Source organism: Muscardinus avellanarius, assembly GCF_963383645.1.
Source record: "Muscardinus avellanarius genome assembly, chromosome: 5".
Classification (NCBI taxonomy): domain Eukaryota; kingdom Metazoa; phylum Chordata; class Mammalia; order Rodentia; family Gliridae; genus Muscardinus; species Muscardinus avellanarius.
The window spans coordinates 106764061-106780306 of NC_137790.1; the positions used below are offsets into that span (position 1 = coordinate 106764061).

Here is a 16246-nt window from a genome sequence, read left to right on the forward strand (position 1 = left end):
TAAGCAATATCATAACTTCATTCTCCTTTGAAGTTCTATATATTTCATACGTGTAAAATTATTTAGGCCTGAATACTAACTTTTTCCTTTAAAATAAAAAGTTCTTTGTAAAGTTTCAAAGGTTTTTCAGTGTATAAGAATGAGAAAATGGGCAGACATGCTCATTTGAAGGTAATTGAAATTTTAACTTAAACTTAGGAAATTGCTGTTGTTTTATATTCTCTGATTTCCTACATGTTTTATAAATCACTGATCACAAGGAACATTTCTGCTTTACATGTGATAAAACATAATTGATATAACAGATATCTAAGCAATATAATGGTGGAAAGTTTTACCTTTTTGGAGAAAATTTTATCTCCTAGAATTCTGTTTAAGGAGAAGAAGACATTCACTCTTATGTCTTCATATGGCCAGGGGTACTGGTAGGCAACTGTGACACTATGCTCTATTTACTCTTTCATTATACCTGAATGCAGTGGTTTTGCCCTTCTACATACGTAAAGCTATTAGACATGTACTTAAAAAATACATGAACCAGAATTTCACCATTGATCTTAAACAATGATTGTCTAGTCCCTCTGTTTTACAAATCAAGGAAATCTGGTCTATAAAGGTTAATCGCCTTTGTAAAGTCTGATAGCAGTAGAACCAGAATGAAAACCTAGGCCCAGAGCTCCAACATAATTTCAAAAGCTTCTTTTACCTCTTTATCTACTTCTAGTGACTAGACAAGCCTAACAGTACACTACGCACCTTTGGATTATATGTTCATTTAAATGAACATTTATGTTCCTTTAAAAAATTTAAAACTGATTCAAGTTGCTTTTTAATCATATAATTTATTGGAGTCGAATGGAATTATTATTATTTATTAAATTCAGAGCACTCGTCCTTTTGGCCAAGATGTTAGCAGAAGAGATATATTAAGTAATAGCTGATTATTAATTATAACCTTCTTATGGGGCCAATTTTATTCAGATTTGAGGTGATGATTATTAGATTTGGAAAAGCCTCTTCACATACAAGCAAACAGATGGAATCATGTCAAAAGCTAAATCTTGCCTCCTCATGATTTGTGTAGAAAATGTTATGAGTGAAAACTTTCATGGTGTTTGTTGGGAACATAGTTGTCTGTCAGTATATCCTCCGTTGTTCTGCTTAGTACAACACAATTGTACTCAGCGTTCCATACTTCTTATTGGCAGTGCATGTTGGACATAAACAAGGCTGTATCAAAGAAGGGCATGCATTTTTTTTTTCAAAAGAAGAGGCTAAAAGTGTATAACTAGTATCAACGTGTGGTTTTCACACAGTTTCTTGTTAACATTATAGGCAAGAAAAGTTGAGAAATTTCATCATACCAGAACAGATTTTAAGGCACAAGAATTAAGTCAGTCCTTGCGTTAGTTTATTGATGCCATGCCAAATAAACTAGTTCAACAGATTTATTTTTTCCCACTGAACTCACTTGGCATCACAAAAGGATGGCTGTAGGAGCCCAGAGACTTCGAGTGGAATGGGGTGTTTTCTGATGTAGAGCACTTCAAACTGCACTCAGAAGTGGGAAGAGAAGGACTCTCCACTCATGGAAGAATGATTTATAAATTTTCTGTCCACTAAGTTAGAAATATTAACTTAAAACTTATTTGGAGACAGCCCATTTTTTTCCTTTCAGGCAACACATTACATAATAAACATATAAACAAATGAGTCTTCACCATTGTCTGATTCAAAAGCTTGTAGTGTTTATTGCTACTTTGGAAAAAATAATGGAATTTTGTTCAGGACTTACAGCAGGTTAAGTGAATTTGCTAAGATATTAACCACACTCTCCAATTTTGAATTAAAAAGTAGTCTTTTTTACTCTGAAGAATACATGAACTATTTTCCTGTTTGTTTACAAAGAAGTCCATTGTATTCTACTAAGCAGAAGATTAAGTGACACTCTTATTTCTTAATATCCTCAATTTTATGAGGTCTGTTTAAAATATTAGATCTGGTTACCCTAATCAATTTGGGAGCAATAAAATCAGCAATATATTATTATGTTTTTCATAAAGTCAGGAACATCTTATAACCCTCAAAGTCTATTGGATTGAATCTTGACTTTGTGAATTCTTCCCTGCGCATTTTCTGAAATGTTCTGTGGGTGAGAAGTTTTGATCTCTGTTTTCTTAATCTTGAGAAATATCTTTTGATTTTTCTTGAAAATGTTTTCTCCGTGTTTATTTTTCAGATGCAAGTACTGTGACAGATCCTTTAGCATCTCCTCCAACTTGCAGCGGCACGTTCGTAACATCCACAACAAAGAGAAGCCCTTTAAGTGTCATTTATGCGATCGGTGTTTTGGTCAACAAACCAATTTAGACAGACACCTAAAGAAACATGAGAATGGAAATATGTCTGGTAGGTATAACCCAGACTTATTTTTCACATTTTAAAAGATAACTGATCTTTTTTTTCTTTCCTACTATCTTGGATGCAAAATCAGATCTTACTTTAAGTTCTCAGCAAGATTCCCATGAGATTTTGGAATCATGTAAATGTGATCATTGATTAATATACAAATAAGTGGCCTTTTTTGAATTTTTTAAATCCTGCTAGATTAAAAAAAATTATTGGTGCATGGTAGTCAGACATATTAATGGGGTACAAGATGGTAGAGACATACATGCATACATCACCCAATTAGCCCTTTTCCCCAATTCATGCCCAACTCCCTCCCTCTCCCTTTACATATTTGGCTTAGATTGACATTGATATGTTTGTTAATGTACAACATGTACATTAGAGAATTTCCCTCTTTCTCCCTGTCATCCTCTCAGTTGGGTCGCCTTATTTGCTCATCTATAGTATATACTTCTTCGTCTAGAGTTCCTCCTATGAACCATTTTCTCCTTAGCTTTTGCATATTAGGGAGAGCATCTGATTTCTTATTTTTTGTGACTGACTAATCTCACTTAGCATAATGTTACCAGTTCCATTCATTCCCCTGTAAATGATGTGATTGTGTTTTTTCTTTATGGCCGAGTAGAATTCTATTGTATACATTTCCCATAGTTTTGTAATCTTTTCATCTGTTGATGGACATCTTGGCTCATTCCATAGTTTGGCTATGGTGAATTGTGCAGCTATGGACATAGATATGCATGCATTAGTTTGGTAGTTTGGTTTCCTTCCTTTTGGGTAGATATCCAGAAGTGTTATTGCTGGATCATATGGTAAATTCATTCCCATTCTTCTGAGGATCCTCCATACTATTTTCCACAGTGGTTGCACTAATTTGTAATCCCAACAACAATGTATTAGAGTTCCCACTTCTCCACATCCTCGCCAGCATTTGTTGTTGTTTGTGTTTTGAATGATTGTCATTCTAGTTGGAGTGAGGTAAAATCTCAGGGTAGTTTTGATTTGCATCTCTCTGATTGTCAGTGATGTTGAACATTTTTTCATGCATTTATTGGCCACTTGAATTTCTTCCTTCATGAAGTGTCTACTTAGTTCACTTGCCCATTTTTGATTGGGTTACTTGTTTTCCTAGTGCTGAGTTTCTTGAGTTCTCTGTATATTCTAGATATTAGTCCTCTGTCAGAGGTATAGTTGGCAAAAAACTTCTCCTGTTGGCTCTTGGTTGAGGTTCTTGATATTTCCTTTGCTATACAGAAGATCTTCGGTTTAATGCAATTCCACATATTGATTCCCCTTTTAGTTTCTTGTGCTTTGGGGTCTTGTTGAGAAAGTTTTTACCTATGCCTATGTGTTACAGTGTTGGACTTAAGCCCTCTTCAAGGAGCCTCAAGGTCTCTGGTCTAATTTCCAAGTCTTTGATCCATCTTGACTTGACTCTTGTACAGGGTGAGGAAGTGGGGTTTATTTCCATTTTTATGCATATGGTTAACCATTTTTGCCAACACCATTTGTTGAAGAGGTTATCTTTTTCCAGTGTATGTTTTTGGCCCCTTTGTCAAAAATCAATTGGCTGTAAGTGTGAGGCTTTGTTTCTGAGTATTTTATTCTGCTCCATTGGTCTGTGTATCTGTTTTTGTGCCAGTATCATTCACAATACCTGACTTTAAAGTATACTACAAAGCCATAGTAAATTCTGCTAGATTATCTCAATGGGTAATGTCAAGCGAAAGATCCATGGCCCCAACTCACTGGAGACATATGAATCAAAGTTTCCTTTTTTTTTTTTTTTTTTGGCAGTACTGGGGAGTGAATCCAGGAGCATTCTACCTCTGAGCTACACCTCTGCCCTATTTTTTATTCTTTATTTTGAAACAGGGTCTCACTAAGCTGCAGAGGGCCTCACAAGTTGCTAAGGCTGGCCACAAACCTGTGATCCTCACTCTTTCCATTTTTGTTTTTGTCACAAATCCTGATGTAAAATTATGTTAAAAGTACAATGGAAAAAATTGCTTTCCCTTAACATAAACCTGTCAGCACATATTTCACAGAAAGAATTGTAGATCTTCTTGCCTTTGGCTTCTTACAGTTAGATAAATCATTAAGTAATATTTGCCTGGCATATATTATATGTCAGAACCCATCATTTCTTGGTAGAGAGTCAAGTAAATGAGTTAGAAGTATGGAAGGGATAAGAATGGAACTCAAGAGATTTTTTAAGAGCAATAAATGTTGTATTTACATAGACTCATAATCTTCACTTAAGGAAATTATTTCATTATTATCCTTTATGTAATAATAATGGTTTAAAAATGTGCCTGTAAAGGCCCATTGTATGATATTGAAGCACGACTACTTAGAACTACATGCTGTTTATTTTCCTCAAAAGTAAATATCTAATAATGATGGTTTAAAAATACTTTTTAGGCATTTCAATCTTAATCAGTATACAAACTGGCCCCACTTTCTCACTAGCATGCTAATATAATTTTCTAATCCGAGTTATTTCAGGAAAAGAAAGTTAAAAGTATAACTTATCAATGTTGAGCATAATCTGTTAACCTAGGCTATCATTTCTTTAAGCTGAGTGGATGTTCTAACATTTTGCTTGTGTCACATAAACCATCGTGATGGCCTATTGAATTGTATACACAACATGGGCAAGATAAGCAGCGTGAGGCAAATGCTGGTGTGGAATTAACCACATACAAAGTACTGCTGAGTGTGCCAGTTTACATAAACCCTACAGCAGTCCTGTGGTTAGGTATTGAGATTCTAATTTTGTAGGGGAGGAAAGTAAAGATCATCCTGTAACAGGCAGTTAGTTCAGTATTGTTCCCTTAACCACTGGACCAGCCTTGGGCTGATGTGTTCCGAGCCTGCCTATAGCTTAGCTCACCAAGTTAGGATGGTGATTTTCAGTATGCTTTCAATCTCTATTTTGTAATGTTTCAGCACAGCAGCAGTAGATACATAGATTGCAATCAGGACTGAGAATAGTTTCTTATGTCAGAGACTCTTTAAGACCCGACTCTAATTTGTCTCACCCTATCTCTTCCTTATATGATTCCCATGTGGTGGTAGGGTGGGGGAAATGTAGTGAGAGAAATGACATCCTCAGGAGACTGCTTTTCATGATTTTAAGTGTTAAGAATATTTTTAAGGGACTTCATGGGCATGTGCATTATGGTTTGTTGGGAAGACTTTGACCTCCTAAAGAACTATTACTACTATTCAAAAGGACATGTTTTAAGAAAGAATCCTAAGAAAATAAATAAGGAGTGAGGTTCAAAATAAGTGCTCAGATAAACAATAATTGTCACAAAAGGCTTTCTGCTCCACTCAGGTACGGCAACATCATCGCCTCATTCTGAACTGGAAAGTACAGGTGCACTTCTGGATGACAAGGAAGATGCTTACTTTACAGAAATTCGAAATTTCATTGGAAATAGCAACCACAGCAGCCAATCTCCCAGGAACATGGAGGAGAGGTAAGGCTGGTTTTTGCTTTCTAAACGCTGTGACGTACAGAATGAATATATGCATACATACTACATACATACATACGTACATACATACATACATACTGGGGATGGATTTTGGGGACCTTCTACTTGTGATCTATACTGCTAGCCATTTTTGTGTTTTATTTAGAAATTTGGTCTTGCTGAGCTGTTAAAGCTGGCCTCAGATCTATAATTCTGCTGTATCAGCCTCTGGAAAACTGGGATTGCAGGTGTGTGCCACCACACCTGGCATGAATGCTTTTAAATACATATTCTTCGTTCAGTTTTGTGATACTGCCACTTCTTCTGCCACCAATGGCTACTGTTTATTAGCTCTTATATACACTCAATCTTACTCCTATTAATTGGCAATTCTCATAATAATGCTGTGAGATAGTGACTGTAATTTTACCAATGAAGGAATGGAGATATCGAAGGTTAATGACTTGCTAGAGGTCACATACATTATAAAGGGGATTCAGCCCTGGCTATCTGGTTCCAGAACCCACAATTTTAATTATCATGCTGTTCTCCTTCTCTTGAAAGCTGAACAGAATATTTTATCAAAATTTCAAAAGAAGAGGGAAAATCGCTACAGATATTCAGTGGAATCACTGGCCACTAGCGGCTGCTATTACAGTCACTTTAGATTTGATTATGTTTATTACAATCTCTGACTCTTCATGTCTTTCTGTCCATCTCTGTCTCTGTCTCAGTCTGTCTATATAAACATATATCTTTATGTGTCTGCACCTGAAATACCCACTGATTGTTACCCAAATACATGGAACTATCTGGGCTTCTTAGTTAAGAGTCTCTTACTACTTGCGTCTTCTCAGTTGGGTGATCACTTGCTTCTGGCATGTTGGTTTTAGTGGACATGATCATTCTTGATTTTAGTGGCCTGGTGCACTGCTCTTTCCTGTCATCATAAATACAAACATATTGTAAGAAAAGTTTTGAACACTGTTGATAATAACTCACAGTTACCTAGCATTATACCTCATGTGTGAAGTTCTTGGAATATTATTTTGTCAAAACTAACAGATGCAGTTTTCCTTATCTGTAAATTTTTATTAAATATTAAAAATTGATAACTTAATTTTTTGTGACATTAGAGATTGAACCCAGAGGCATCCTATCTTTGAGCTGTACCCCCAGCCCGATTTTATTTCTTATTTGAAAACAAGATCTCACTAAGTTTCAAAGGGCCTTGCTAAGTTGCCAAGGGTGGCCACAAACCTGTGATCCTCCTGTCTCAGTCTCCCAACTGTTGGGATTACAAGTGTGCAGCAGTACCAAGCTAGGCAGAACTCTTTTCTGAACATAACTATCTTGTGACCTATTAAATAAAAATGCCACATTGTAAATGTTAATATAGCATGAAACTTATTAAAGTTCCCTTATTTTTCATCACACAAGTATTATTGGGTTAGTTTTCTCTATTTTTGATGCTGGTAATATTCAAGGTTGATTTTTTTTAGGTATTTTGCTCATTAAAACATGCCTCAACTAAACACATTTACCAAAATAACACATAAACATGCAACCACTTTTGTTCAATTTGTATGAAAGATATCTAAGGAATAAAAGGACAGAAAGCTTCCTCGAACCGTCTAAGAAGTGTGGTGAGCTCTACAGACCGCACGGTTGGTTGACTCCTACCCTCTGCTTGCCTCTTTCTGTGCACACATGTGGGTATGTGTGCATGTGTGTGTGTGTGAGAGAGAGACCAAATGGTCACAATCACAGCATAGGAAGAGCAGTCTTATATTTTGATAACAACATTTACATGATGCACATAAAAATATTGAACAGGGAACACCATTTCAGTTCTGAAATGCCTGTTCAGATTTTCTGGCTCTTAATTGGAGATCTGTGAGTCTGTACGGCTGCAACATCTGGCTTCAACATGTCTCAGCAGCACAGAAGGAAGAAGGTTGAGTCATCCAACTTTTCTCTCCTCAGCTTCTATCAAGCTACTTTTGATGAATAATTTATCCACTATAAATTGCCACATTTGAAAGCATAATTAACAAATAGGGGTTTAAAAATTATGTTGGCTTTTGTTGCTTTTGGTTTTCATCCATATACTCTTTTGTTCTTGTACTAAATTCTTTTGTTAAAAAATACAATTTTGATCTATTCAGGCTAGCAAGTTGGCAGTATATCTGGAAACTAATAATTTATGTCTGTACAAAATGTGTTTTCATCGTTCTTTGACAAAAGAGGTTAAGAGGCTGGTTATATAAAATGCTTAAATAGTAATGATGACCTTTTCTGGACAAATCAATATTGACTGTGTGCATCTGTCATATCCAAAATTGTTTTATTCTTGTATTAATTTTATCCTGGGAAATCTAAGTATTAAGCTGTACTTATTTTTATGTGGGAAAATTATGTGGATGCATTACTGATACCTGATTTTCCATGGTCTGAAAAATTGTTTCATTACCTTGTGAAAGTTATACATTGGCTATAAACATAATTTAATAGTCTCCATGAGTTTTCTGAACTGGTGAGTAGGTGAAGGAGCAAGGAGAGATGGTGAGACTGTGGATATGCCAGGAACTGGCACACCTGGATGCCTGTGATGTTTCAGTTTCTAACAAGCTTTCTAAAATTTGGCAAGCGCTTTAACTTTTCTGGTTATATTTCATTAAAAAGATGAGGCTACAGAAGAATATCCTTCAGACCAAAACATTTATGCTTACTTTGTAACTTAATTTCAACCTTAAATCTCACAGCAAAACTTCAATTCAAATTACCCTCATTTTAACTTTCCTTTGAAAGTCTGAGAAACTTCTCGTAGCTTCATAAATGCTCTCAAATGTGTGAAGCTGGAATTTTTAAAATAATGACTACTGAATCATATATCGCCCCTCTCAAATAAGCAAAAGTATTATAAATGCCTTTTAAAAGTACATTGTTTTTGCATCATTATATTAGATATGCTTGCTAAGTGAAACATCAGAAGATACCTGTGAAATTACCTTTCTAGTTCATTTTCTACATCAGCATTTTTCTGAGAAACGAAGAACTTTTGCACATTCTGATTATTGAGAATAACTTGGAAAGTGTGATCAAGAGAGCAAGAGAGCTCTCTCTCCCGTCTAAACTTGGTGTCGTGTATAAGTGGAGTAAATCACAAGTGTCACCAGAAAGAATAAAGACTAAAGAATAAAGAATAAAGTAGCTGGAAGCTACTTTCACTTTTTTTTTTAACTCATAGATTTATGTTAGTTTTATGCGTTGAAACTGTTTTCTATGTTGCTCAGAGATGAGTTTTCCGGAAATAAACTATTTTAAGTGGTGGGTACTTAAATGATAATTAGGTACATAATGCAGAGAAAACATTTGTGTGCTTTTTATATCTTACATAATAATATCATTTATCAAGTAAAGGCCTAATATCAGACTACACTGTTTTCCCAGTTCTGTCAGAACTCTGTTTATAATCTGAATAATCATCCAACTATTTTTCTTTATTTCCCCATTTGTGAAATTACATCATTTTCCAAGTGTTTACAGCATATAAATAAAATAATTATACCATATAAATAAAAATTTCTTTTGTAAGTGTTGAAAATATGAACTCTTGTTAAGGAGATGATGAGAAAGCTAACTGTATGTTTAAAAATTGAGCCAATCTGAACATGGTGGCCCATAATTGTAATCCCAGTACTTGGGAGGATCTTGGGAAATACTTTAGACAGGAAGATCCCAGCTTCAAGGCCAGCCACAGCAACTTAAGACCTCAGCGACTTAGTGAGACCCTGTTTCAAAATTTTAAAAAATGTAGGGTTGGGGTGTAGCTCAGAGATAGAATGTCCCTGAGTTTCATCCCCAGTACCGCAACACTAAGTAAATATTGAACCAATCAATTAATCTTTTTCTTTTCATGCTTTGAAAGGATGAATGGTAGTCACTTTAAAGATGAAAAGGCTTTGGTGACCAGTCAGAATTCAGACTTACTGGATGATGAAGAAGTAGAAGATGAAGTGTTGTTAGATGAGGAGGATGAAGATAATGACATTACTGGGAAAACCGGAAAGGAACCAGCGACGAGGAGCTTACAGGAAGGGACCCCTGAGGATGACTACGAAGAAGCCAGTGCCCTAGAGATGAGCTGCAAGACCTCCCCTGCCAGGTGAGTGCCTCTGTGACTCCACAAGCCCAGCAGCAGCAGGTCTGCACACAGGTGCGATTCCCCCTGCTCTGTTCTCCACAGTATTTCAGGTGATAATCAGTTTGCTAATAAATCGCAAAAATAAAATTTGAGTTAGCAAGACACACACGCTGTATCACTTCTGCATAGAGGCAAGCCATCAACGCAATCTGCAAGGCTATAAACACATGAGAATTTGTGGAACTCCTACTGACCTGAGGTAGGAAGGACAAGTGAAAATCGCACATACACACAGTCACTGAAGTTGAGACCCTACTTTTGAAACCCAAAGGAAGGTAGAGATTTCAGCATGGTCTAATTGATTCAATAACCTGGCATGACCATTCATCAAATAGTAAGATAAATTTCACAGAGTATGATATTGCACACCTGTTATCTTAGTGCTTGGGAGGCTGAAACAGAAGGGTTACAAATTTGAGGCCAGCCTCAGCCACTTAAAAAGACCCTCAACAATTTAATGAGACCCTGTTTTAAAATAAAAAGGGCTGAAGGTGTAGCTTAGAGATAGGATGCCTTTGAGTACAATTTCCAGTGCCAAGAAAATAAAAGATAATTTTTACTTATTATATAGTATATATTGTATATATGTATAATTTACATAGATAATAGATTTCTAAATGGAAAAATGATTAATTGGTGGGGATATGATATTTTCATGAAGATAATAATATGTGCTGACTTCATATTTCCATAGATAGTTGTACTTTAAATGGTAATTCAAAAGGAATGAATTCTGTCTCACACATTGCTGGCTTAATGTGTCATTAACTTTATCTCACATATATGCTTGACTTTAGTTATTAAAGTATTAAGATAAATATTTTTAAGATATGATATTTGTAAATATGTTAAAGAATCCATCAACAGATGCTTTACACTACAACTAAAATATGAAGTTTGACAGTTGTATAGAGTCAAACAAAAGTGATTTGATTAGATAAACTGAAAGGAAAAAAAAAAACTTGTGTGCTTTCCCATTGGTTCATTTTAGGTATACAGAGGAAGATTATAAAACTGGACTTTCTGCTCTAGATCATATAAGGCACTTCACAGATAGCCTCAAAATGAGGAAAATGGAAGATAATCAATACACTGAAGCTGAGCTGTCTTCTTTTAGTACTTCCCATGTGCCAGAGGAACTTAAACAGCCGTTACACAGAAAGTCCAAATCACAGGTACATATTTTCCTGTAGTAGAGCATCATGGTGACCTCGTGCATGAAAGTGTACATTTCTTTTTTATTACCAAAAGACAGATGTTATACCTTTGTAATAGTCCAGAATCCAAGCAGGTCCAGGTGCTTTACCCACAAGTGTTTCTATCTTTGCTCTATAGTGACAGAATCCCCAAGATTCAGCCAGTGCAACGGTTAAGAGGGCCGCATTCTGCAGAGGAATCCTGTGACAAAAATACTCTCAGATAATCTCTCTTTACTTTGCAGTTCTCTTACTCCTTTATAGATTGCCATTTTTATAATTTATTAGTTCATTGCAATTATACTATATAGTGAGGTTCAATGTGACACAAACACATACACACAGCCCTTGTTTTACTGCCCTCCACATCCACCCCACCACCCTATTTCCCTCCCCATACATGCTAGCGAAGCCGGTAGTAGTGACTTTGTATATTGCCAAAGAATTAGTTGAAACATGTCTGTCCCCAGTCCTCCTTTTCCCTCCTATTTCCCTCTCCTAATTCCCTTTACTGTTCCACGGCTTTATACCCACATTTGTCCATAGTCCCCTATGTTTCCTCTTTTCACATATGATAGAAAATGCACAACCCTCAACTTTCTGATACAGGCTGATTTCATCAAAGTACTCTGTAGTTCTATCCATTTCTCACAAATGACATTTTTAAGCATTTATATGTTAGCTCAGAATTATTTTCTAATTGCTTTGTGTCTATAATTCTTGCCAACATAATTATGTTTTAAGACTTTGGGAAATTAAGTTCTACTCTTTTCTTTTACTATCTCTAGGAGTTGTTTTGTATTATTCATTAATAATTAATCAAACTGTAGAAACTAGGACTAAACCAAAGATAGAAATGATATGAGGTGAAGCCAGGTGTGGGGGTGCACACTAGTCATCCCAGCACTTGTGAGACTGAGACAGGAGGATCACAGGTTTGTGGCCAGCCTCAGCTACTTAGTGAGGTCCTCTATAACTTAGTGAGACCCTGTTTCAAAATAAAGAATACAAACTAGGGCTGGGAGTATAGCTTGGAGGTAGAATGCCCCTGGCTTCCATCCCCAGTACCATACACACAAAAAAAAGAAAGAAATGATACGAGATGCCGAAGGTCTACACCAACTTTACTGGCAGATCTGGAAGTAAAACTGATCGGCTTTTATTGATTGAATGAATAGTACTCCATTCTAAGGCATTGTGTTAACTGAAAGGAAATCCATTTAAAAATCCATAAATACCTATTAGAATAGCCTCAGTTCTTTTATTAAAAATAAGAAAGTCAGCACTTTCTCTTTGAGATCTACACTCAACCACTCTTCATTCAGGTCAATTAATAAAAAGAAGCTTCCAATTATTATATTTATTATCATCACATTATTCAAATTATTTGATCTGTTTAGACCATTTTGGAGGTGGCCTGGTGTATCAAACATTGTGACTTTTCTTAATAGCCAATGTAGTAATATCTCACATCTTTAAGTATCATTTAACTTAAGCTGGGGGTGATGGCACATGCTTGTAATCCCAGAAATCATGATTTGCGGACAGCCTTAGGTACTTAGTAAGGCTTTTTGCAACTCAGTGAGACTCTGTTTCAAAAATAAAGAATAAAATATAGGACTGGGGGGTGTATCTCAGAGGTAGAATGCCTATGGGTTCCATCCCCAGTACCACACACACACACACACACACACACACACACGCAAAAAAAAAAAAAAATATATATATATATATATACACACACACACATATATATGCACATATCATTCAATTTAATAAAATATTTGAAGTATTATGGGTGATAATAGGCAAATTTATTTTTTTCTGAAGTCAAGGCAGGCAGCCTTGAAACTTGAGGCTCCTGCAGCCCACCACTACTTATTTGACATCATCATTTAGAGACTATGGATGGAAAGGTACCATGTCCTCCTTGTATGGGAGAAGGTGGAGAAGGTATCTTTCTTCTCTGTGATTCACTGGGAATAAAACTGAACTTTTTAGTTTTTAACATTGAAAATAAACTAGTCAGAGTAGACATCTCATTTAGAGACATCCTTAAGAGGCAGCTAGTTTTTTTAAATTCCTTAATTTCTCATTTCTTTTCTTCAAAGCAGGTCAGAGATACCAAGGGAATCTATTTTTTCCCTTAAGTTTATTTTAATTATTCCACCAAAAATTGTTGTAAGACATAATACCTGAAGACTCTAGAAACAGTCAGATATGGTGGAAAACAAAAGATCCAGAGAACCTAAAGATAATATATGTGAAATATATGTTTATGTACTAGCATCTTGGCATAAATCCTGCTTAGTTAATAATTTACCATCACAAAAAATGCTAGAATTTTGCAATTCTAAGGTATTTTTGTATTACTTGATTATGTCATATATATGTCAGTTCCTAAATGGCAAGGTCTTTGTGTAAGCTGATTTTATCTTGTGAGGTCATTCATTTATTCATTCATTGAGTGGTTTATTAACCATCAGTTATGTGCTAGTCACTCATCCTCATGCATGAGAATGTTTATTTCTTTTTGATCACCAAAAGGTAGATATTCTGTATTTGCCATTTTCCAGAATCTGAAGGCTCAGGTGTTTTGCTGAAAACATTTAAATATTTACTCTGTCTGTGATTTTAATATGAAATCCAAAATAGTTGACCAATACGACAGTGGCTATATTCTGAATGAAGTCTTCTCTGGAAATTAATTTCATGATAATAAGTACTATTTTTATGAGACACACTGAACTAAGCTCTTTATGTAAGGCAATGTCTGCAATCCCTCCTAAAACTCTTGGAGGCAAGTATTTATTATTATTATCCCCACTTCATATGAGGAAAGTAAAACTTTGAAGCAAAGCAACTTGCCCAAGGTCACATAGCCAGGTAAGTAGGGACAGGCTAGAGGCCAGGATTCAAACTCAGGATTCCACACGTTCCCTATACCTCCCTCTCATACCTTCAAATATCACAATGACATTTGTTAAAACTATTTCAGATTATTCCTTATTTTTCATATCTAAATGTGGGTTCATAATCTAAATAGATCATTTAAGTTCGATGCTCACTCAACTCATCCTTTAAGTTCTACCAAGGACAAGGACTCAGCACTTATTCCCGAGGACTAGTACAGCGCCCGGCAGAGCCCATGCTTATGCAATATTGCTGAAGTGGGTACTGAGGTTTTGTACAGGTTCAGAAGGCAAATCACATACATAAAAGTCAAATGTGTACATTTAGAGCCATGACCTAGCAAATCACAACCAGCGTGTAAGGGCAGATTTCTAACTGAATGCCCTGCTTATGGAAGAAACCACAGACTGGCCACATGTCTCAGCATGACTCCTAGAGATGAAATTCTGCCTAACAACACAGGCATTTTGTCTTTGTTTACAGACAGTGGAATGTCTTTGGCAGAACTTTAATGATTCCGCTTCAGCAGAATTTTGACAAGCAAGTTTAGCAGTGGATGAGACCAACAATAGCAAATCAGCAGTGAAAAGTTCACTCGCAAGTCAAGACCAAGTATTTCATTTGAATATTTAACTTGGCAGTGAGTGGGGGATTCTCTGGATAGTTATTTAGAATTTGACATGATAAGAGGGAAGAAAGAATACTTCCTTACAGAGGCACCTTCCTGCACCTTCTGCTTTGCAGACACCAGCTCACAAGTTGCTTAGGACATTGTTGGGTCTTGAGCTTTGTTTTATTTTTTTGCTGGAGCTGATTTGGCCCGTCTCCACTGTCAAGGTCTTTGGTCATCAGCAGTGAATGTTTCAGGTGTGGAGGGGAATTAGAGAAAAGGCTCTAGATTGGAAGTTGAGCAGAAATTCATTTTAGACCTCCTATCTAGTCGAGGAGCATTGAACAGCTCTCATTTCATGTTCAGTGCACTCAGTTTCAAAGTGCAAGAGTTGGCTGCGCTCTACAGACTCCTGCTCTGTCAAGGCAGGTCTGTGTCCTATGAATACTTGCAGTTTCAGTTGTAAGCACACATATCAGATGGATGACTTTACTTATGGTAGGGCAGAGGAATATCTCCTACTTCTCAGTGGATGTGCTATTGACATTCTAGGCAGAATAATTACATTTTTGTTTTTTAGGGCATGTTACATTTTGGCCTATAGTCAGTGAAAGCTAGCAGAGATCCCATGTAATTTTAATTAAAAATTTTTTTCCAAGCCGGGCGTGGTGGCGCATGCTTATAATCCCAGCATCCGAGAGGCTGAGACCGGAGGATCGCGGTTCACAGACAGCCTCAGCTACTTAGTGAGCCCCTCCACAACCTAGTGAGACCCTGCTTCAAAATAAAGAATAAAATATAGGGCAAGGGGTGTAGCTCGGAGGTTGAATGTCCCTGGGTTCCATCACCAGACCCACACACAAAAAAATACTTTTCCAAACATATTGAAGGATGTTCCTACTCAGGTCTTCTCCCTTCCCAACACTTGCCAACAATATTCTTCAAATTAAAAGCAATGTCTTTCAAATGCCATTTACTGAATCTCTCCTTCTTACCCCAGGCATATGCTATGATGTTGTCATTGTCCGACAAGGAGTCCCTCCATCCCACATCCCACAGTTCTTCCAACGTGTGGCACAGTATGGCCAGGGCTGCGGCAGAATCCAGTGCCATCCAGTCCATAAGCCACGTATGACCTTGTCAAGGTTGGCCAGTGTGGGACCAAGTCCGACAGCAGCGTGGCTCCTTCATACAGGACTATTCACGACTGCCGAGCAGAATGCCTTACAAACCCGAGGGTCACTTGTATAAAGTCTGGTGACCTTAAACTGAATGATTAAATAAAAAGACAGACAGACAAAGGAAACTATTTATTCTCGATATTTTGTTTTGCACAGCAAAGGCAGCTGCTGACTTCTGGAGGATCAATTTGACCTAAAGCAATTCAATGGAAATGAAAAACTTGTTGGGCAGAAGGCCTTTT

The 16246-nt window shown here is 36.5% G+C and overlaps 1 protein-coding gene across 7 annotated transcripts in view; it reads left to right on the top strand.

The window, feature by feature from the left end:
- Nucleotides 1-15958, top strand: part of MECOM (MDS1 and EVI1 complex locus) — a gene marked incomplete at both ends in the record, with an annotated part of 591781 nt that extends 575823 nt beyond the window's left edge. For 6 of the 7 annotated variants that reach the window (XM_080695478.1, XM_080695480.1, XM_080695479.1 and 3 more), the window contains 5 exons: nucleotides 2240-2409; nucleotides 5756-5900; nucleotides 9829-10065; nucleotides 11096-11279; nucleotides 15824-15958. In XM_080695478.1, coding sequence (XP_080551604.1) covers nucleotides 2240-2409; nucleotides 5756-5900; nucleotides 9829-10065; nucleotides 11096-11279; nucleotides 15824-15958 — 871 coding nt within the window. Of the gene's footprint in view, nucleotides 1-2239; nucleotides 2410-5737; nucleotides 5901-9828; nucleotides 10066-11095; nucleotides 11280-15823 lie in introns of all 7 variants that reach the window. The other variant, XM_080695477.1, reaches the window with a different exon arrangement.
- Nucleotides 15959-16246: the final 288 nt, after the last annotated feature.